The sequence below is a fragment of the Podarcis filfolensis genome, assembly GCF_964270895.1.
Source record: "Podarcis filfolensis genome assembly, chromosome: 13".
Taxonomy (NCBI): Eukaryota; Metazoa; Chordata; class Lepidosauria; order Squamata; family Lacertidae; genus Podarcis; species Podarcis filfolensis.
Window position 1 is genome coordinate 38,876,340 of NC_139615.1, and position 22,773 is coordinate 38,899,112.

At 46.9% G+C, this 22,773-nt stretch overlaps 1 protein-coding gene across 1 annotated transcript in view; it reads left to right on the plus strand.

The window, feature by feature from the left end:
- Positions 1-22,773, plus strand: part of WNT3 (Wnt family member 3) — a 45,338-nt gene extending 22,565 nt beyond the window's left edge. The window contains exons 2-5 of the mRNA XM_083583435.1: positions 9,784-10,025; positions 14,121-14,386; positions 17,394-17,877; positions 20,821-22,773. Of these exons, the coding sequence (XP_083439561.1) occupies positions 9,784-10,025; positions 14,121-14,386; positions 17,394-17,873 (988 nt within the window). The 3' untranslated portion in view covers positions 17,874-17,877; positions 20,821-22,773. The remainder of the gene's footprint in view (positions 1-9,783; positions 10,026-14,120; positions 14,387-17,393; positions 17,878-20,820) is intronic.

The window sequence follows — 22,773 nt, forward strand, 5'->3', positions numbered from 1 at the left end:
CTGGGTGGGAAAATTCCTTCTAGATCAGCGGTTCTCAACCTGTGGGTCCCCAGATGTTGTTGGACTACAACTCCCATCATCCCTGAGCTCTGGCCTTGCTAGCTAGGGGTGATGGGAGTTGTAGTTCAGCAACATCTGGGAACCCACAGGTTGAGAAAGGCTGTTCTAGACTCTTAAATTTGGAGGCCCGTCAGAACCTGGGTATGAACAATCACCCATCCACTGAGAAAATCGGGGGGCAGGGAGAGAAGTCAAATCTGCAACACCATCCATTGTCCCCAGATGATGTATTCCCCAATGATCCCCAAGGAAGAGGACCATCCCATGATACTAGAGAAGGAAAAATCCTTTGCTTGGAGGTGGGGAAGGATAGAATACTAGAAAACCTTTAGCTAATTTGACCAGTTTTCTGAAATCCCCAAAGGTATGTAAGCCTTAAGACTTGATTTGCAGAGATGCATGAATTGCCCAATAGCTCAATGGACCCGTCCCAGCTGAAGGTGCAAATTGCATCTACTGAAGAGCTGGTGTATTTGGGAGACTGACGCTACACTGATGATGACCATGGTAAGTTTTCTTGCCCTAGCATAACTTGACCGTCCAGCTCATCCTGCCAAATGATTAAGGACAATATTACCATATATCATCAGCTAATGAGGAGTTGGGGGACCTTTGACCCAAAAGACATTGGACTACAAATCCCATCGGCCCTTGTCAGTGGTCAAGGATGATGGGAGTTGTAGTCTGTCAAGGCTGCCCAAGGTCCCAGCTCACAAAGGACCAACGCTGCTTTCTAATTAAATACAAAAGTCTTTATTGAAGTTCAGTTTCACTTCCAGAGCCGCAGCGCGCAGCCCCACGTCTCAACTGTCAGACCGCTGATGACCCTTCTGAATCTCCTCCCCCTGTACACCAATTTAAGACCCTAGCCTTGCTCCACCTTTTCCGCTGCTCCTTCCTCCTCTGGGTCCGCCTGCCCACCGGGGTCTCGCCCTTCCTAGCCTCCTCTGACGCTGATTCCCCTGAGCCTTCTCCCTTCCTCCGGCGGGCTTTAGGAGCTGGTTCCCCATCCGGGTCTCCTGCTGTCCCGCGCGCCTGTACATTTGAACTTGGCGCGCGCGCCCAGCCAGCCGTTTTCCTCCTAACCGTTTCACTGCTGCTGTCACTGCTTCCCCCTTCGGGTGGGCTAGCTGCAACTGACCTCCCCTCCATTCCCCCACTCTCCGATGGAGGCGTGGTCAGCCCTGACTCACTCTCCCTCCCCTCCGGAGGAGACGCTGGCCCTGACACATGTGACTCTTCCCCCCCACTACGCTCTGGTGGGGAAACTGGTCCCGATCCTCCACTGCTGCTTTGGGGTTCCCCTCTGGCTCCTTGTTTCTGGTGCGTCCCCCCTGGGACCCCCCTTGCCCTGACCATCGGAGCCCCCTTCTGGGAATCTTCTGATTCGCTGGAGAAGCTCTTGGAATCTCTCGGGCCACTGTCATAGTCCCCTACGCTTCCCTCGGATTCTTCCCCTTCGCTCTCCAATTCTTCTCTCCCCAGTGCTCCTGCTCCTGATTCCCTGACATAGTCCAACTACATTTGGAGGGCTGATGTTTCACCCGCTGCTGAGTTAATGTATTGGGGAAATGACAGTCCAGATAACCCCCATGTCAGGTGATAGGGACACTCTGTTCATGATCCTCAATGGTCACTTCCCATATTCAGGTTCCAATACGACACTCCAGGATTTTCCATCCCTAAGAGACCTCTCTTCCCTCTCCCTCAGAGCCATACCAAAGATGAAAGGTACAAACATTATTTTATGTATTGGGGATGGGTTTGGTTCATGTTTAAGATGACTCAAGGCCGTATTTCGAACCAGGAAGCAATTAGCAGATGAAATTGGGAGAAATTGTTTCCCTGGATTCCACCCGCTTCTGGCATGAGGCAGGCTGTAGTTTGCTGAATTGCAAAGGACTGAATGGTGGAGGATTGGTGGACCATGGAGGGATAATCCTTTCAGGCCAGGGGTGGGAGGGATGGAATTAGCTGAATAAAATGCCACCTGTGGTTCATTCCAGCTCTGCAACTCTATGGTGCAGAAGCAAAGTTTCAACTATCACCTGAAACAGAGGTTGACTGCTCTGTAGCATTGCTACCCAACCCTGGGACTGAATAACTAGCCCTAGTTGTACTGGAGAAGAGAAGGAAAATAATATTAATAATAATAAAATAGGATGTTTACAAGTGTAAAGGAATGGGGAACAGAGGAGGGGAGCCAAAAGAGGAGGGTTTGAAAGATAGAGAACAGTGTGACAGAGAGCAAACGGTGTTAGGGGCAGACCTGGAAGACTTGAATATATACAGTCACGATAATTAATAGGATGGCAAACTTGGATGCATTTATTTGTCAGACAGATCAGCGAATGCTGGCATGGGGAGGCTGTGGCCCTCGAGATCATCCGCCCTGACCGTTAGTCATTCTGGTTGATGGGAGTTGAAACCCAACATCTGCACAGACATGCCCCCCCACCCGACGAAAGCATTGGTTGGTTGGTTGATTTTCATTAGGGAGAGTGACTTTTAAATCAGTGGAGTGTCAGCAACAGGCACGTTTTTGGAGACAGCTTTTGGTTCTGGTATATTCACAGGGATCAGGGTGGGTGGGAATGCTTAGACAAACTTTCCTTCTAACACAGAGTAACTCAGTCCTAATGTCCCTTTAATGCAGGCTTCCGCAACCTCGGCCCTCCAGATGTTTTGAGACTACAGTTCCCATCACCCCTGACCACTGGTCCTGCTAGCTAGGGATCATGGGAGTTGTAGGCCAAAAATATCTGGAGGGCCGAGTTTGAGGAAGCCAGCAAGCCTCTGGAAACACTCCAAAATACACCAAACTCTCCACCGCAATTGCTCCCTGAAAACCTCCTTTCTCAAACTCCAACTCTCCGCAGGCCTCAAAGGTTGGTGCAAAGGCTCTTGGGATTGCACTTGCAAAGGCTTGTGGAATTGCTAAACGTGGTTTTCGTCTTGAAGAGGTGCCGATTATGAAGCACTGGTGATAAGGTTTGAATTTTAAAAGGTTCAAAAAAGGCTAAGAAGCAGATATCTAACAAGAAAAAAAAAATCCTTTAATCAGCCAAGAGCCCTAAGAAAGGAAGGAGAAAGGGAGGGAAGGGGACGCCGGGGTGTGACCAAGACTAAGAGTCACCTGGGGTGCTGCTAAATTGAACAATTCCGTTGTGCGGCACAGCATCCATGGATTTGCATTTTCAGGGAAGGCAAAGCAGAGCTGTGATAGATGTTTGTGCATGTGAGTCTGCAATAAACCGTACTAGGAATACAAGTGTGTGTGAGAGAAGGGTGCTGTTTCTATCCACCCCCCCCCACACCACCCATATAAAACACTGTTACATATATAACCCTTTTTCCAGTGACATATGGGCCACAAATATGGGGTTACTCGATTTTACCTTCCTATTAACCCTGTGAACTAGGTTCAGCTAAGAAAAAGGGATTTGGCCCAAGCCACCCAGTTAGCTGTGTTGCAGAGTTGAAATGCGGATATGTGTCTTCCTGGTCTTTCAGACAGACATGTTGCTGTCTGTCTGAAAGCACCTCACAGCATAGGTATGAGATTATTCTAGGAAGTAAAAATTGGTAGATTTGTAGATTTCCTGCTGGCAGCAAATAAAGAAAAATCTCTTTATTTGGAGGACTGAGGAGGAACTGTGTGGCTGGGTAGATAAGCACCATTCCCTATTTCAGGACAAGATTTTCCAACGAAAGTACAAGAGGCTCAAAAGTTGTTTCCACCCCCAACCCGCCAAATTATCTAAAAACAAATCTGGCTGAAGATTTGGAATTTGCCCAAGCCCAATTGTTTCTTCATGGACTTTGACTAAAGTTCAATTCAGTGCCACAGATTTAAAACAAACTGAGGGCACGTCTGATCTCAAAATCGTAAACATGACTTTGGAGAGATGCTTTTTTTAAAAAAAAAAAATTAAAATGGCAAGGCCTTTGATGTTTGCTTCTGCCTTTCATCCCTTCTTCTGTGCTAAAGTTTCATTTAGGACAGAGAGATACGTGTGCCTACACCCATCCAGTCTGTTAGGACAAAATGACTACCCGCCACACCCAATACCTTTATAAATAATAGCCTATGAACTGACATGGATTGCAGTTAAATTGGAAATGCCCTAGCCAACTCAGGTTACCACATTAGGGGCCTCAAAATCTCCTGCAGGTGGGCTGCTAAACTCCCAAAACATAGGTTCAGCACCTTCATTTGGATAGCTCCCTGTGCAGGGAGACTGACCAGCCAGCTAGCATTCAATGTTTCCCATTTGTGAAACAAAGATTCACAGCTCTCAATTCTCAATAGTGACTTCTAGTATATAACAGTTCATTCAGCAGTGCAGGCTGGTACAGAGCTCACAAGTTTGCAGTGGTCCCTGCCCCAGTGATCATACAGTATGTAAGTGTACTGGAAGAAGCCAAACTTACCAATGATTCTTCAACATCAGCTTCATGTTGGGCGGATGCCTGATTACCGTCTTCCAAAGCAACTACAGTGGTACCTCAGGTTAACTACTTAATTTGTTCTGGAGGTTCGTTCTTAACCTGAAACTGTTCTTAACCTGAAGCACCACTTTAGCTAATGGGGCCTCCTGCTGCTGCCGTGCCGCCGGAGCACGATTTCTGTTCTCATCCTGAAGCAAAGTTCTTAACCTGAGGTACTATTTCTGGGTTAGTGGAGTCTGTAACCTGAAGCGTATGTAACCTGAAGTGTATGTAACCTAAGGTACCACTGTACTCTATTCCGAACTTAAAAATGGAAAGCGTAATGCTGGTGGTCAACAGAAGAGGTTTAAAGACTCTCTCAAGGAAAATCTTTAAAAATGTAGTATAAACACCGACAATGGGGAAACACCAGCTTTGAGTGCTCCAATTGGAGAACAGCCTTTACCAAAGGTGTCATGGGCTTTGAAGATGCTCAAACTCAGGATGAAAGGGAGAAATGTGCTAAGAGGAAGGCACACTTGGCAAGCCCTCACCATGATCAACTCCCACCTGGAAACCTATGTCCCCACTGTGGATCCAGAATTGGCCTCCACAGTCACTTACGGACTCACTGTTAAAACCGTGTTCATGGAAGACAATCCTATGCAGCTATGAATGGTCACTGAAGAAGACAGTGTGGAACAAGAACAGAAGGACTGCCTAATTATTATACAGTGCCATCGGCACTTTTATGGGCTAAAGGAAAGCAAGGGAGAGTCAGGTCCCTGACTACCCCAAGGGATTGTACTCTAGATCCGTGGTAGGAAACCTTTCTCAACTCAAGGACCACATTGGCTTTGACTCCAGGAAGACATGCTCCCTGCCTTGCTGACCTTTTCCACCTGGCCTGGGACGGTGGGACCTGGACTGACTCCAGCTACAAAAAATTAAACTGCTGAGAGGACTCTTGAGCTGGGATGTTCTTTAGTGGGTGTTGTTGGGGTTTTTTGCTGCTATTCTTAATATCATTTTTTGCACCTTTATTTTTAGATCTTACTATGATTTATGAGGGAATCGTTCAGTTTGGTTGTGTGCTTTTTGATGAATTTTATTTATTGCTTATGACTACTTTTGTTTGTAATTATGTGAGTCTTTTCCTATTGTAAGCCACCATGTGTATGGCTTGAGCTATGGGAAGGCAGTGTCATTCCCTTGTGGACAAACGTCCAGGTGTATCCTGGCAGTGGATGTGACCGATGGTGGTTGCAGACTGGGGGTGATGGAGCTTGTGGCCTGCAGACAATACTGAGGCCTGAAAAGAGAGTCCTGGAAGGCTGTCTTTGCCCCCAAACCTGAGGTTCATCCTGCCCCTGGTCTAGATTATGGTAGTTGGAAAGGAGGAGTATAAGAAGATGCTCAAGATTTGTTGCCATGGATTGGCTGGATTCAGAGGAGCGGTGGGAAGAAGAAGAAGAAGAGTTTGGATTTGATATCCCACTTTATCACTTCCTGAAGGAGTCTCAAAGTGGCTAACATTCTCCTTTCCCTTCCTCCCCCACAACAGTCCCCCCCCACAAAATTTTTTTTTTGTTCCCCCACAACAAACACTCTGTGAGGTGAGTGGGGCTGAGAGACTTCAGAGAAGTGTGACTAGCCCAAGTCACCCAGCAGCTGCATGTGGAGGAGCGGGGAAGCGAACCCGGTTCCCCAGAGGCCCTAGCTGGGAAAACCCCAAGGGAAGAAGGCTCAGATCGAGGGGATTGGTGGTGGGATGATGATGAGTGGTCAGAGGGAGCAGATGGAGAAGACTGGGAGGAGGTGGTGTTGGAAGCTGAAGAGGTAACAGGGTTTAGTAAGCAGGAAGAGGCTGTGCCAGAGGGCAGACGTTGAGAGGAGAAAGGCCAATAGGCAAAGATTAGGCCGGCTGTTGAAAAAACCAGGGCGTCTCCCTCTCCTGCTGTGACTAGCTACCCTCCCGCTGGTTTGCCAGAACCAGAGGAGGTATGAAGAGGGTGCAGCAGAGACAGACAAGGCGTTGGAGCCTCAGATTGCTTGGGAAGGACCTGGGGTGGAGGAGACTTTGGGAGATGTGGGAAGGCGGGGGACCTTCAGTCCTTGCAACTGCAAGACCTACTGGGAAGAGTTGCTGTGCTCACTAAGCTTGAGCTCTTTTGTTTCTTTGAATAAAGGGTTAACTTCACTGACACCTTGTGAGTTATTGCTGACCTGCACCTTGTGAAAGGTTCAGCGTAGAGGGCCATCCATTCGGTCCATTCTCCATCCAAGAGGGGCCACACCAAAAGGCTTTGGGCAGGTCACCAAAAAGAGAGAGCAAAAATATACCTGCATGAGCCACAATGTTGGGGACTTTATCAATGGAGAAGAGACATGATAGCTTACAGGCATTGATTGTGTGTGGACAAATATTATGATATTTTCAAAGCATTTATTAAAAATATAGCAGGTTATAAATATATATGTATTAGAATAATAATTTCATTTATATACTTAATAATAATAATAATAATAATAATAATAATATGCATCTTCTGCTTCTTTTTCATTTTTTTTGCTTTATTTTGTTTAACTGAGATATTTTCAACTGAAAAATAGAATAAACTGTTGGTGGCTTTATAGATCTACACCAGCCTCTCAAACTTATTTCCCCCTCAGATTCCTATATTTGCTGTATAGAATGAAGTTCTCAGAATAGTTATCAGTATAATCTGATAGTGTGTCCCCCCCTCCTGTTTATTAAAATAACAAGCCAAGAGATCAAGAAAATGTGGACAAGAATTGAAAACAGCACGTCTATGGTCCAAAACAGCAGCTGGCTGCAATACCATTTTTTATTATGGCGAGGCAAATGCCCATTGGATTTAAAAAATAAATAAATGTGCATGCTTTCTAAAAAGGAATGGGCCTGAGTTGTGAACAGCCTGAGATCTACAGATAAAGGGCAATGCACAATAATAATAAAGTTTTTAATGGTCAATGTTTTGCTGTGCTTTTAATATTTTGATGGAAGCTGTCCAGAGTGGCTGGGGCAATCTAGCCAGTTGGGCAGGATATAAATAATACAACTATTATTATTATTATTATTATTATTATTATTATTATTATTATTTGGAAGGAGACTTCGCTTCAGCTAAGCAGTGTGCAGACTTAAAAGGCACTGTTATGACCACAGCCCCTTGAAGTATGCCCAGGAACCAATTGGTAACATAAATTCTTTGAGGACAGGCGTACTATGATCCCTATGGCTAGTCCTAGTTAGGATGGGAGTCTAGCTCAGGGGTCAGCAAACTTTTTCAGCAGGGGGCCGGTCCACTGTCCCTCAGACCTTGGGGGGGCAGACTATATTTGGGGGGGGGGGAATTAACGAATTCCTATGCCCCACAAATAACCCAGAGATCCATTTTAAAGAAAAGGACACATTCTACTCATGTAAAAACACGCTGATTCCCGGACCGTCTGTGGGCCGGATTCAGAAGGCGATTGGGCCAGATCCGGCCCCTGGGCCTTAGTTTGCCTACCCATGGTCTAGCTTCGTGTAGTTGCAAGTAACCTTCAAAAGGCAGCTTCCACGTAGAACCAGCCTTGTACGTAGAATCTAATCCCAGCATTGGACGTTCCTAGAAAATACAAGCAGGGTGCTAACACCGCACCCTTCATCATCTCCACGCAATGCCTCTCCGGGGGGATAAATTTGCAGAGGAACCTGGGCTCTCCGCAAGATTACAGCTGCCGCTTCCTGGAAAGCAGGCCGGCTTCCACCACAGCGAAGGAAAACGGTTCTGCTGCCAAGTTAGCAAAAAAAGATTCTGAACGACAAGACTTGAGCACCCTGAAAGAAAACAAGGGCTTTGATCTTTGCACCGCAGCTTAATGCAGCGCTGGTAAGAAGATAATGAGGTGATATAATTGCCTGTGTGCTTTCGTGGCATGCAGCACTTCCCCAGTCTTAATGAGGGGTTGAGGCAGTGCGGTTCAGCAGAGCATCAGGCTCAGGTTCGAATCCTACCCAGGTCATGAACGTGCAGGGTCATTTCAGGGGCAAACCGCAAGTTCTCCGTCTGAGTTCTCCCAAATCTATAAAATGGAAATGGAAATATCACAATCCATTCATCCCCCCACACCACAAGGTTGTCTTAGGTGTATTAAGGAAACATCGTTTATCCTGGGATTCAGGAGGTGATGGTGCTGTGATCGCTCTCTGTGTACCACAATTGTAAACATGGGAAAAGACTCAGGAGAGAACTATGCAAATTGATAAAGGGTAGAAGAAAAACAGTATGTTTTATGTTGGAATCATGACTTCACTGTGCTGGGATGTCTCTCCCTCAACATTTATATTTCTTCCTTTCTTCCCTCCTATCACTTCTGCAAGGACTTTGGACTAATCCCTTAATCGTTGTTCCCAATTGTAGCAAAGTTTAAGTGCTTGTAGATGCAATTGCTCATATCCATCCCTTGCTACGCTTTCTTTCTTTCTTTCTTTCTTTCTTTCTTTCTTTCTTTCTTTCTTTCCCTCTCTCTCTCCCTCCCGAATTCCCTCATTGTTAATTTTAGACTGCAATATCTTTAGGGGCAGAGACAGTTCTCAGTTTGATTTAGGAACGTTGATAAACTGCCATGCACAATGAATGATAGTAAGAAAAACCGAATGAACTAGACATATTTACCCCCGAGAAAACAAATGCTAAAGAAAGACAGGATGGGTATGCAGATTGTTTTCAAACATCTGAAAGATTTTCAGAAAACAGAGTGGAGTCGGGTGGACCTTTGGTTTGGGACATTTCACATAGAGAGAAGAATTAGCTCTCTTGGGAGCAGGTTCAATAGGCAGATGTCAGGATTGTTTTCAATACATGATATCCTGTCCCGGGGCAGCCCTTTGACTAGTTATGACTTTAAATATCCCAAGGCAACCCTGGTCTCCCAGAACCAGAAGAGCCATGAAAAGGACAGAAGAGAGGTTGGCTTCAGGCATAGTCTCAGATTGCTTGGGGGTAACCCTGGAGAGGAGGGGGCTTAGGCAGCCGTGGGGAGGTTTCACCAACCTCTTCATAGGGGGCAAGACCTGCTGGAGAAGAGTTGCTGTGATCCTTAGGCCTGACAGATCCTCCTGTGCAGATCCTGATTTTGCGAATGAAGAGTTAACTCTCATTTGCAGGGTGTGATTGACTGCTGGCTCCTGACAGTCTGCCACCGGGTGGAAGAGTCAGGGCGGGCGTGCAAAGTGCCCGATGCCCTTTCAAGCAGGGGGTTGTATATGTTCTCCTTTTGCAGGTCCCTCGCATTAGGCCAGCAATATACCTCGTTGGGCTCCCAGCCGATCCTGTGCGGTTCCATTCCTGGCTTAGTGCCCAAGCAGCTCCGGTTCTGCCGCAACTACATCGAGATCATGCCCAGCGTGGCTGAGGGCGTGAAGCTAGGAATCCAGGAATGCCAGCACCAGTTCCGGGGGCGGCGTTGGAACTGCACCACCATCGACGACAGCTTGGCCATTTTCGGGCCTGTTCTCGATAAAGGTACAGCACAAGCCGGGTTGGAGGATTAGCTTGCCAGTAGTGGACCACATTTTATTCATCATTATGCATTGCTTCCCCCACTTTTTTTCCTCCTCCCAGGAGCTCAAGGTTCTCCCAGTCCTAATTTATTCCCCTCAACAACCCTGTGAGTTGGCTTTGGCTGAAAGGCATCAACCCATTGAGCCAAAAGGAGAAGGCAGCTTCAGGGTTACCGTATAGAACATGCCAATAACTGGCACCCAGTTTGTGCAAAGCATGAATTTAAAAGATTTTAATTTTAAAAAATTACAGCTGGATTTCTTTTATTTTTAAATGGTAACAGTTTAAAGGCACTAATGTGGAGCGTTGACTTGCAAAATAATGCGTGTGTCACTCTCCTTTTTAAAAAAAAATACGTATGATTTCAACACCAAATTATATGTTGCTGGAAATATATATATACAGCTTTGTTGCAAACAACAGAGGGAGGCTGCATAGGTTGTCCCAGTATAATCATGCAGGGAGGGAGGGAAGGAAAAAATGCATTTACTGTAAGCTGCTCAATAAGTCAGATCTAAGATCTCACATACAGGTATACTTCACATCCTCTCTGTTTAAGGGCAAGTACAGATTAACAAATTACTGAGACTGTACACACAGAGAGACACCCCCAACAGCCCACAGGAGAATGATAAAGGCCTTGTGGAACAAAACACACCATCCAGCAATAAGATCTCCTGTGGAAACCCCAATGAATTGAATGGGAAACTGTGAAAGTAACCTACCAGGCCATTGCAAAGTTCTCAGCCATCTCATTGGACAGGTGGCCTTCCCAGTGGATCACGCTCAAGGTCCGCTGGCATTTACCGTACCATTAAATTTGTACATTTTATTTTCCGAGGGAGGGAGACAGGTGACAACTCGCGGTAGTAAAAAACACACCATTTTTAATGGATATTTCATTCTCGCGGGGAGCTGTTTATTTAATTCCCGTTTTCTCTTATTGCCCCCACCCATCTCATTAAATTTCAGATCAGCAGTTTATCGAGAGGCAACTTGGAATAATGGGCAAAGGGAAGAGAATTTCACTCCACGTCTGAATAATAAAAATTCTAGGGAAGTGGTAAAATCCCCTCTGCCTAGACGTGATTAATGTATCAGTCAGTCGTGATTTATTAGCCAGCCAGCCATAACAACATGATTGATGTAACCTCACGATCAATCAATTTGGAAAGAAGGAACCAGGGAAGATATGAATTGCATATGCGTGCAGGCCCAAGCTAACAAGCAGCTTAATTTTAATAAATAAAACCAAGGTGGGGCAGAATCTGAAATATGAGCTGAACTTAGTGCCACGCTTAAAACGGGCCATATTAACTGTACCATATTTTCACGTTAAAGGAAGACCAAGAAAGTGGAAGAACAATCCCGTTTCCTGGTCTTGGCTTTTAGGCTGTGGAGGGTGGGAAACATGATCAAACACTCCCCCAGGCAGACATTTTCCTTGACATAGAAAACTAGCTTCTCAGCCGAAAGGCTGAAGGACGATAAATCTCCTGAATATCTCACTGCCGAAAGCCGTGGTTCCTAACGTGGAGCACACGCCCCACAGAGGGGCCAATTTGATTTTGGGGGAGCAATTTGAGAATGAGTTAGACCAAGTTGATGGCCTTTTAGGCTTCCTCCATGTGAATAGGAGTTCACTTTTTGAATAATAAGAATTATATGTCACAGGGGAGGGGCATCAGGATTTTAGAGATGCTCTTGGGCTTGCCGATTGGAAGGTTGGCGGTTCGAATCCCCGCGATGGGGTGAGCTCCCGTTGCTCGGTCCCAGCTCCTGCCAACCTAGCAGTTCGAAAACACGTCAGAGTGCAAGTAGATAAATAGGTACCACTCCGGCGGGGAGGTAAACGGCGTTTCCGTGTGCTGCTCTGGTTTCGCCAGACGCGGCTTATTCATGCTGGCCACATGACCCGGAAAACTGTCTGCAGACAAACATCAGCTCCCTTGGCCCATAAAGCGAGATGAGCACCGCAACCCCAGAGCCGTTCGTGACTGGATTTAACTGTCAGGGGTCCTTTACCTTTTTTAGGTGGGGCATGGCCAAAAAAAGGTCGGGAACCACTGGCCTAAAGTGAAGTGTGTTGTGTGTGTTTTTTACATGGAGGAGTCTGACAGCTATCACCCACAGCCTGAAGTAGCACAGCTCAGACACAGGCTTTTAACCACCTCAAGGCCTCAAAAATAAATAAAGGTTTCTGAAAGGCTGAGGGGGGAAAATGGTTAAAGGTGGGTCTCATGGTGCAGAACAAGGTCCCCCCAGGACTGAAAAGGCTACCTCCTCAGGGAGCCGTAGCAAATGACTCTCTGTGTAAGAGAAGCTGACTGCATTTCCCTGGAACAAATGTGGCAAACAAAACCCGCATCTCCAGGGCCTCGGCTGAGGAAATCAGAGGCTGCGAAATGGCCCTACAGCATTGTGATAACCCAGCAGTGTTCCTCAGCTGTGACACAGATGACAAATTTGCATTTAAAGAGGGGGACTGGATATAAACGCTGGAGATTTAAAGGCAGCGGCGGGTGGTGGGGAGGGAGAGAAAATGAGCTTATATCCAGGAGAAAAGAGCTAAGCTCCCATCCCCACTGTGCACCGGGGCAGGGGGATATCGTTCCAGACCTTGAACTGTTTCACAACCCCGCGCCATTCACACGCCCTTTCGCCACCCGGAGCCCGGGAGGGGAGGACCGGCGGCACCAGAGGTCTCAATAGAGATTTCCTAGCCTGACTGGTGGGCTCGCGGGGGGATGGCAGGGCAGGGCGGTCGCGGGCCCCGTTGCCAAGGGGTGGCCGCGGGGAATGCCAGCCCCGTGGGTACTGCCGGGCCTGGCAGAAACATTCCACATTATGTGGGTAATACAGTGTGACACTCCGCAAACAATGGCAAATTGAGTGTCCCAGCAGGTAACGGGGTCTGGATAGGAGACCGTTACAGTGGAGCTCTGTCAAGAGCCCCTAATCCACCCAGGCTCTGCCCCCCAACCCGGCCCCCTCAGCGCTTCTGGGAACTTTCAATTTTGCCACTGGGAAATCTCTCTCAGGCAACCCCCCATGCCTCATGGGGTGGGGTGGAGAGTTGGGCTTTCTTCCAGACGGCCTTTTCCCAAATCTTCGGAAGCCTCCGTCGGTTTCGAGGTAGCAACTTTCCCCTCAGAATTTTTATCTTCGCACGCCGTATCTTACTTTATTTTTCGACGGCAACCTTCCTGAGGGGAGGTACTTTGGCTCGAGTCGGTTCCAAAATGTCCAAGGCTGGAGGCACTCTTGTTTTCCAGATTTAAAATCGAAGGTGCACTCTTTTTACAGCTGAAAAGTGTTTGTTTTTGTAGTTTTTAATTATACAGTACAGTCATCGCAAAGAATAGAACAAAGCATCAAGTCTATGGCATCATTTTACACGGTCTTAAAATGTTGGCAGTCCATATAGGTTTTCCACCGACAGAGAACCGTTTCCCCTTATGTATGAAATAAGGGGAGGCCAGGTTTCACCAAAGATGTTCTTTATAATAAACCCATTTGCAATTCTTCTAAGCCCAGTTAATCGTTCTGAACTAGCTATAACCCAAATTTTGTTGAACCCAGTCTCAAGAGGTAGCTCCACCTGGGATTTCCAGTGATACGCTGTTCCTAGCTATGCAGCTACTAACAGAAAACAAATTAAATCTTTATGCTGGAGTTTGTGAATGGACCACGACATGTTTTCCAAAGAGCCTAATCCCTACATTTCTGCCCCAGTCCCTGTTCTGAGCATAGCTCGGCGATGGATTATTCCTCACTGTTGGACGCAAACTCTCAAAGCAGCTCTCTGCGACATTTCATACAAAATAAAATATAGCACATAATCTCATTTTTTAAAAAGAAATACTAAAAGGGCAGATAGCAGGAGGCAGAACTTGGAAGAAATCTAATTCTGCTAAAAGAGAACAAAGAGAGGACTGTTTGATTGTGGGCCTGAACTTTCAAATCCAAAAGCCATAAGCTGCTTCATATGGGAAGGCAAATGATAAGATCACAGCTTGCAAAATAACCGGGTCTTTTTCTCCCTCTTGTTCACAGCCACGCGAGAATCTGCCTTTGTCCACGCCATCGCCTCAGCCGGCGTGGCCTTCGCCGTCACTCGCTCCTGTGCTGAAGGCACGTCCACCATCTGCGGTTGCGACTCGCATCACAAGGGGCCACCGGGCGAAGGTTGGAAATGGGGAGGCTGCAGCGAGGACGCCGACTTTGGCGTGCTGGTTTCGCGGGAGTTTGCCGACGCCCGGGAAAATCGCCCGGATGCCCGCTCCGCCATGAACAGGCACAACAATGAAGCTGGGAGAACAGTGAGTGTGCCCCTTCACCTCTTTGTCCTTTTCTCGAGACAGCATGGGGGAAAGATGTCCTGCCCCATTTTGCCTAGCTTACTCGCTGGAAAGGCCTCTGGTATAAGAACAGAGAAATCCAAAATGTGACTAAACCCAGGCCTAAGGAGGCCATCTTGTCTAACCATTGAAGTTTTGGTCTTCTTGGTTCCTGAGCCTTCAGGTCAGTTTTGCTATTTTGGCATAATCCAACAGCTTAGTTTGCCATTCCTCTCTGGTAGGGACTTGGTCTTCTTCCCATCTCTGGGCTAGTAACATCCTTGCGGCTGTCGTCGCATACATAAAAAGTATTTTCTGCTCCTTTGGAATATTGGTACCTACCATTCCTAATAAAAAAGCCTCTGGGTTTCTCCACAAACGTTATTTTAAACATTTTTTTCAATTCATTATATATCATTTCCCATAATGCTTTTACAGTTGTACCTCGGGTTAAGTACTTAATTCGTTCTGGAGGTCCGTTCTTAACCTGAAACTGTTCTTAACCTGAGGTACCACTTTAGCTAATGGGGCCTCCTGCTGCCGCTGCGCGATTTCTGTTCTCATTCTGAAGCAAAGTTCTTAACCCGAGGTACTATTTCTGGGTTAGCGGAGTCTGTAACCTGAAGTGTATTAACCTGAAGCTTTTTTTACCCGAGGTACCACTGTATTACCTTACACCTCCACCACATATGGTAAAAGGTGCCTTCTTTTTCTTTACATTTCCAGCAGATATTTGCACTTGTTCCATAGCCTTCCTGGTGTGCTCTTGGCAGGTGCAGATGGGCGCTTTGCAGTTTAGACACAATGTTAAGCCAAACCATGGTTTAGCCCCAGGTAGTCTAGCGACTGTGGTACTGGGAGAGGAGTTACTACAATCTTCTCCTCAGAAAGCTGCACATCTGCTCCTTCGTGCTAAACCATGGTTCAACATAGCATAACCTATGAACTGATCTTCTAGTCACCCAATAAAAATTCAGACATATTACCCAGAACTGAGTTAAGTAAATATGACATCCAAGAGTATAGGAGAATTATACGGAAGAGATAGAGGCCTTGGTCAACAGAGAAGAGATAAAGAAAGCTGCTGAAAGCTGTCTGCATTTACTAGCAAGTAAATGTGCACTGGATTGTGCTGAAATCATGCCAAAATGCAGATATGATTTAGCAAGACAGGAATCATATATAGTGTAACATGGTAGTTAAACGGCTGAGCTGCAAATAATTTGACCTCTGCCATTAGTTTCGCTTAGACAAACTACTCTCATCCTCAGTGCCCATCAGCAATATGGGGGATAATAAAATAAATTTGCCTTTGCAGGGCTGAACAATCTAAAACGCTATTCAAACAGCTTACTATTCTATCATAATTACCACCCAATTTCCTTATTAAATCAAGGCCTTAAGGTTTGAATGGCAATTCATGGAGCAAAGTAGTGGTTGGTAGCATTTTTCCTTAATGAAGAAGTCTAATGAGAGAAATTTGCATAGAAGCATTTGAGTGCAGAGTTCACTTTCAAGAAAAAAAATGATACAGCTAAAAAGGAACTATGCAAAGATGTCTCTTCGTCTGTTTTATTTTTCTCAATAGCTTTAGAATCGCTAACCCTGGCCAAATGACAAAATATTAACATTGAAGAAGTTGAGGCTGAGACAACTGTACAATTAACCTGTATGCTGATCATGTGATTATATCGTTGGGAAATCCAAAAAAACAACCACCACCAAACACAAAACTCAAAATTTTCACTACTACATCTAGTTAGTGGAATCTTTGGTTATAAAATCAGAATTTAAAAGAAAAAGGAAAGAGAGAGAAAGAAAAGAAAATGGAAAAGGATAAAAGACTTCCCGTTCTCTGTCTGTCAGCTCAATATAGTGTTCACTCAATAACATCCAGCTATTTTATTTTCTATAAGCCAATATTTTTTCAGTCTTCAAATCCATATATTACAAGTCCATTTTCTCTTTCCTGCAAAAAGTCCATAAGAAGTTTCCAATCCTTAATCAATGCCAACGATTTTCTCTCTCTAATTAAACACGTCAACTTTGCCATCTCAGTCCAATCATTTTATCAACCATTCCTCCATAGCAAGACTGTAGCCTTCCATCCTTGTGCATGTAACAATCTTGCCCCTGTAATCTTATATATAATGTACAGTGGAACCTCGGTTCTTGAACGTAATCCATTCCAGAAGACCGTTCGAGTTCTGAAACGTTTGAAAACCGAGGCGCAAAGGGCTGCCCGCAAATTCAATTGAGAAAATTGAAAAACACGCAGCGGAAGGCATTCAACTTCCGAGTCGTGTTCGAAAATGGAAGCATTTACTTCCAGGTTTTTGGCGTTCGGGTTCCAAAACGTTCATCAAAGGAGACGTTCAAGAACTAAGGTACCACTGTACAGTGGTACCTCTAGTTGCAGACATGATCCGTTCCGGGGTGCCGTTCACACCCCAAAAAGTCCACAACTAGAGCAGCGCTTCTGCGCAAGCGCGGAGCGCGATACAGCACTTCTGCGCATGTGCGAAGTGCACAGAACACTTCTGCGCATGCACGGGCAGTAAAATCCGGAAGTACAGTGGTACCTCGAGTTACATATGCTTCAGGTTACAGACTCTGCTAACCCAGAAATAGTACCTCAGGTTAAGAACTTTGCTTCAGGATGAGAACAGAAATCGCGTGGCAGCAGCGGGAGGCCCCATTAGCTAAAGTGGTGCTTCAGGTTAAGAACAGTTTCAGGTTAAGAATGGACCTCCGGAACGAATTAAGTACATAACCAGAGTACCACTGTATACACTTCCAAGTTTGCCGCGTTTGCAAGCCGAAAAGATGCAACATGAACCTAACGCAACACAAGGTATGACTGTATTAGAATAATCTTGCCTGGTCCATGGCCATAGCCCCAATAGCGACTAGATGGAAGATGCCCTGTGGGTGCTTCTCTGTGCTTCTCTGGACTTGACTGGCATGTTTTCGTTTCGCTTTGGTTTAGACGATCTTGGACCACATGCACCTGAAATGTAAGTGCCATGGGCTGTCGGGCAGCTGCGAGGTCAAAACATGCTGGTGGGCCCAGCCGGATTTCCGCGCCATTGGGGACTACTTGAAGGACAAATATGACAGCGCTTCAGAGATGGTGGTGGAGAAACACCGGGAGTCTCGCGGGTGGGTGGAGACGCTGCGTGCGAAATACGCCCTCTTCAAGCCGCCAACGGAGCGCGACTTGGTCTACTACGAGAACTCGCCCAACTTCTGCGAGCCCAACCCCGAGACCGGCTCGTTCGGCACCCGAGACAGGATGTGCAACGTGACCTCGCACGGGATCGACGGGTGCGACTTGCTCTGCTGCGGCCGTGGCCACAACACCCGGACGGAGAAGAGGAAAGAGAAGTGCCATTGCATCTTCCACTGGTGCTGCTATGTCAGCTGCCAGGAATGCATCCGAGTTTATGATGTCCACACGTGCAAATAAAAAGGTAGGCAGTGGGAGGATTGATGGCGGCTAACAGATTGAGGTTGAATCCTGGCAAGACAGAAGTGCTGTTTTGGGGGGACAGGGGGCGGGTGTGGGGGACTCCATGGCCCTGAATGGGGTAACTGTGCCCCTGAAGGACCAGGTGCGCAGCTGGGAGTCATTTTGGACTCACAGCTGTCCATGGAGGCACAGGTCAATTCTGTGTCCAGGGCAGCTGTCTACCAGCTCCATCAGGCTGAGACCTATCTGCTCGCGAACTGTCTCGCCAGAATGGTGCATGATCTGGTTATCCCCTGCTTGGACTACTACAATGCACTCTGCATGGGGCTAATTTGACCTGGAAACTACAATTAATCCAGAATGCGGCAGCTAGACTGGTGACTGGGAGTAGCTGCCCAGGCCATATAACACCACTCCTGAAAGATCTACATTGGCTCCCAGTACATTTCTGAGCACAATTCAAAGTGTTGGTGCTGATCTTTAAAGCCCTTAACGGCCTTGGCCCAGTATACTTGAAGGAGCACCTCCACCCCCATCATCCAGCCCGGACACTGAGGTCCAGCTCCAAAGGCCTTCTGGCGGTTCCCTCACAGGGAACAGGCAGAGGGTCTTCTCAGTGGTGGTGCCCGCCCATCAGATGTCAAGGAAATAAACAACTACCTGACTTTTAGAAGACATCTGAAGGCAGCCCTGTCTAGGGAAGTTTTTAAAGTGTGATGTTTTACTGTGTTTTTAATATTCTGTTGGAAGCCGCTCAGTGTGGCTATGGAGGCCTGGTCAGATGGGTGTGATATAAGCAATAAATTATTATTATTACTATAGGTGTGGGTTGTGTTGATTGCATGCTGATTGCAGCATCTGGGATTGATAATATTTGTACCCCGTCCATCTAACTGGGTTGCCTTAGCCACTCCAGGCGGCTTCCAACATAGATAAACACCATAAAAACATCACACATTAAAAAAAAACCTTCCCTGCATAGGGCTGCCTTCAGATGTCTTCTAAAGGTTATATCCTTACTCATCTCCTTGACATCTGATGGAAGGGCGTTCCACAGGACGGGTGCCATCACTGAGAAGGCCCTGTGCCTGGTTCTCTGTAGCTTCACGTCTCGCAGCAAGGGAACCGCCAGAAGGCCCTCAGTGCTGGATCTCAGTGTCCAGGCTGAACGAAGAGGCTCCTTCAGGTACACAGGGCCCCTACCTGTCCCAAGCCTACTCCAGCTGAGGAATCACACACACCCCTCTCAGAGCTAGTGAGCCCCACCCGGGCCAGCTAGGGATCTGGGCTGTGGACCCTTGCTTGCCTCAGCCTCCTAGAGCACCTTGCCCGCCGGTCCCTACACTTCAGAGACCGCCATGTTGGTGGAGACAGGGGCCCCTCTGGGTCTTGTGAGGGGTCCTGCTGCTCTGGTTTGTGTGCACTGACCCCCACCCCCTCACCATCCTCTGTCATCCTGTGAGTACTTCCTGCACCAACCTCTCCTTCCCCATCCCCAGTGGTGTATCCCAGTTCCGGAGACACGTCTCCAGGATCTTTTCTTCCTTCTCCCCGTTGCCCTGCCAGTTCATTACAGATAATAATAATAATAATAATAATAATAATAATAATAATAATAATAATTTATTTATACCCCACCCATCTGGCTGGGTTTTCCCAGCCACTCTGGGCGGCTTACAACCAAATATTAAAAACAATACAGCGTCAGACATTAAAAACTTCCCTAAACACGGCCAACTTCATTTGTCTTTTAAAAGTAAAATAGTTGTTTATTGCCTTGACATCTGCTGGGAGGGCGTTCCACAGGGCAGGCGCCACCACCGAGAAGGCCCTCTACCTGGTTCCCTGTAACCTCACTTCTCGCAGCGAGGGAACCGCCAGAAGGCCCTCGGAGCTGGACCAGGCTGGATGATTGGGGTGGAGATGCTCCTTCAGGTATACAGGACCGAGGCTGTTTAGGGATAGGGATGTTAAGGACTATTTAGGTCTTGGGTTACCCTGATTCGACAGTTAAATAGCTTAGGAGATCTCAACACCAATATGAACACCTTTCACGATGAGAGTAAAGATTATGTACAAGATGCAGAGCAGGTGATAAGGATGCAGGCTGACCCATATTATGGCACAGATGGCAGAACAATATCCCTCTTGCTTAGTCTGCCTCCTGTCTCCTTTAAGGAGATTCTAGGACATGGTTCATGAACCTGTGGCCCTGTAGAGGTTGCTGAACGACGACTTCTATCTTCCCTGAGCGTTGGCCATGGTGCTGGGAGTCCAACATCATGTTCCCTGTAGAACATGGCACACCTGGCAATAATTCTGCGTGAAACAGTGTGAAACCGTCCCCTGTTCAGACGCTCCTCTATCACTAGCAGTCAGGGCTCTCACAAGGAATCCTAGGAACTGCAGGTTTTTTGGTTTTCTTTTTAAGGATGTGGACCTCACAGAACTAAAGTTCCCAGCACCCTAAACAACTGCAGTTCCCAGGATTCTCTATGACTGTTAAACACTGTTATGCTTTTAAATGTATAGCATAGCTGTGACCAAGACAGTATGGAAGTCCTGGTGGCCTCCTTTGTATTTTTTAAAACGATTAAAAGCAACCATGAGGGTGACTTGGGTGGGCCGTTCCCTAGTGTGCAGTTTCCCCGACTGAAACCTTTCCCTGAAGTTGTTTGCTCCCATGGAGCACAGACGCTTTTTGGAAGCCGTTTTGGTCAAGAAAGCAGTGATGCTCTTCCAAAGCAGCACAATGTTCCCAATTTGACTCCCTTCCCCACCCTATGGCGGATTTTCATTTAAAAATAAAAATCAAGGCAGGAGAGCCAGCGATGGACAAGGTGACTGCTGTTAAGACAGGGGAAAGAAACCTTAATAATAATAATAAAAACATTGGCAGTGATCGTGCTGTTGTTGTTTTTTCTTGCTTTGTCTTCCTGGAAAGAGGCCCTTGATAGAGCGGAATGATAAATGTGAAGAGACTGCCAGGAAACACCAGCGTTGCAGCCCCTGACGCCTGAACATGGAGAAGAAAAAACAGGAGCCCTTCTCTCCCTCCTTCCTAGCCAAGGCAGGCAATGGCGGAAGAACCACCCCATTGGAAATCAACATAACAAGACTTCCTGGGACCTTCTGCCAATCCTGCCAGCATCTCCCTTCTTTCTTGTCAAAACAGGTTCCTGATTTCAAGCCGAGACAGTTTTGGGGTACGGGAGGGGTCTGGTTTTTTTGTTGTTGCACATATCAGAATATAATATATTTTTTAAAACCCTAAGGACTGAGCAAGGCTGTAGTGACACTGACGAGAGGGGCATGGTTGCAGCTGCTCACTGCAGATACCGAGGTGGAGGAAAAGAATGTTGGTGCTCAAGAAAACAAAAAGCAACCCTGTGATGGCTGCCTCAGGCCTCGGAGTCATCAAGCGACGACTGCGGTTGTTTTGTGAATCGCTTCATACGTGGGCTTACCCTTAAAAGCACTTGATCTTCCCTCCACACTCACACACCTGTAGGCCTGGCCTGAGTTTTGAGTCATCCACTGTGGAAGCAGGATTGATTTTGGTGTTGAAGGGGGGGGAGAGTAAAGAGCGTCTCATCGTTGTCCTTTCAGGGGGTTTCCCCAAACCCCCTATTTAATGTGTATATACAGTTGTGTTGCTATAACCCGGGCACATTCCAAAAGAACTGGCATGGTGGCAGGGGCTCCTTGGAAGTAGCTGCAGCGCCAGCCCCTCCTTCAAAATGTAAACCTTTGTTAAAACCTTAACAGCATTTCCCAGCAGGTTGAGTTAACAGGAGGGCAACCGATGGGATCTGCAACAACAAAACGTTGAGATGGATCCTTACCGCTCCCCTTTGAGGGTTCCAGCCAGCCAACCAGCCTCTTGCATATTGTAAGCTATTAGGGGCTCACATAAGCCAACCCCCTCCCCTCTTTTTTCCATTTTCCTCCACCCAACGTTCAACAGCTCGTGGAGATCGATGGCCGTTGCTTTTAAATTTGCAAACATGGGTTTCGGCACACCTAGCGAATTTCCTGTGTAAAAATTTCTGCTCGTTTTTTGTTTGTTTCCAAACTGACAAAGGGACTTGGCTGTTTGCTATTAGAGGAAACAAGCGGAACTTGCAACGAAACATTGCATTTCTCTGCCCCCTAAGAGAAATGCTTCTTCATGGCTCCAGACAATGGAATAGGAGCCTTGTAGTGCTGTGAAGGCTCAGGGTTGGTGGGTGGAGTTTCAGGAGCAAGGAAGCAATAAAAAACACACCCCTGCTTATCTTTACAGCTGGCTAAAAGGCTGTCAGCCCCAAACCTGGGTATTTTATAAGGTCCACAGTTCTGGAGATGGGATAGGTACCCCCCAACTCTTATCCTTCCCTTCTCATTTTAGGATACTTACGAAAAGCTGTCAGGGGTTTGAGCAAGTCACTTCTTCCTTCTCATCCCATAATACTTGTCCTGTTGATGGGGAAGGGGGTTTGGTCAACTGTCCTTCCTCGTCTCAAAATGCAGACATGATTAGAATACTCCCATCGCCTCCCAGTCTTCCAGTTTCTTTAGACTGTTTCTTCCTCTGCAGGCTCAGCTGCCATCAAGATGCTCACAGGTTCCCGTCAGGCAGGTTTTAGATTGTTAAGAAACACCGTTATCTTTTAATTTGCAAATGCACGTATTTCTGCAAGTCGGGAGAGACCGCCATCTTATTTTGGGGCGGCTCCGTTTTGAAAGGGACTCAAGCACTGGAGTTTGCTGTAAGAGCAAGTGAGGTCTGCAATAGCGCATCACAATGTGTCCTCTCTCCCAAAAGGAGTTCAGAGTTTCAAGCAAGGCATTCCAACACTCTGCAACATTCATGGTCAATGAATTTGCGGGGGGGGGGGGTTGGATGGGTTGGGTT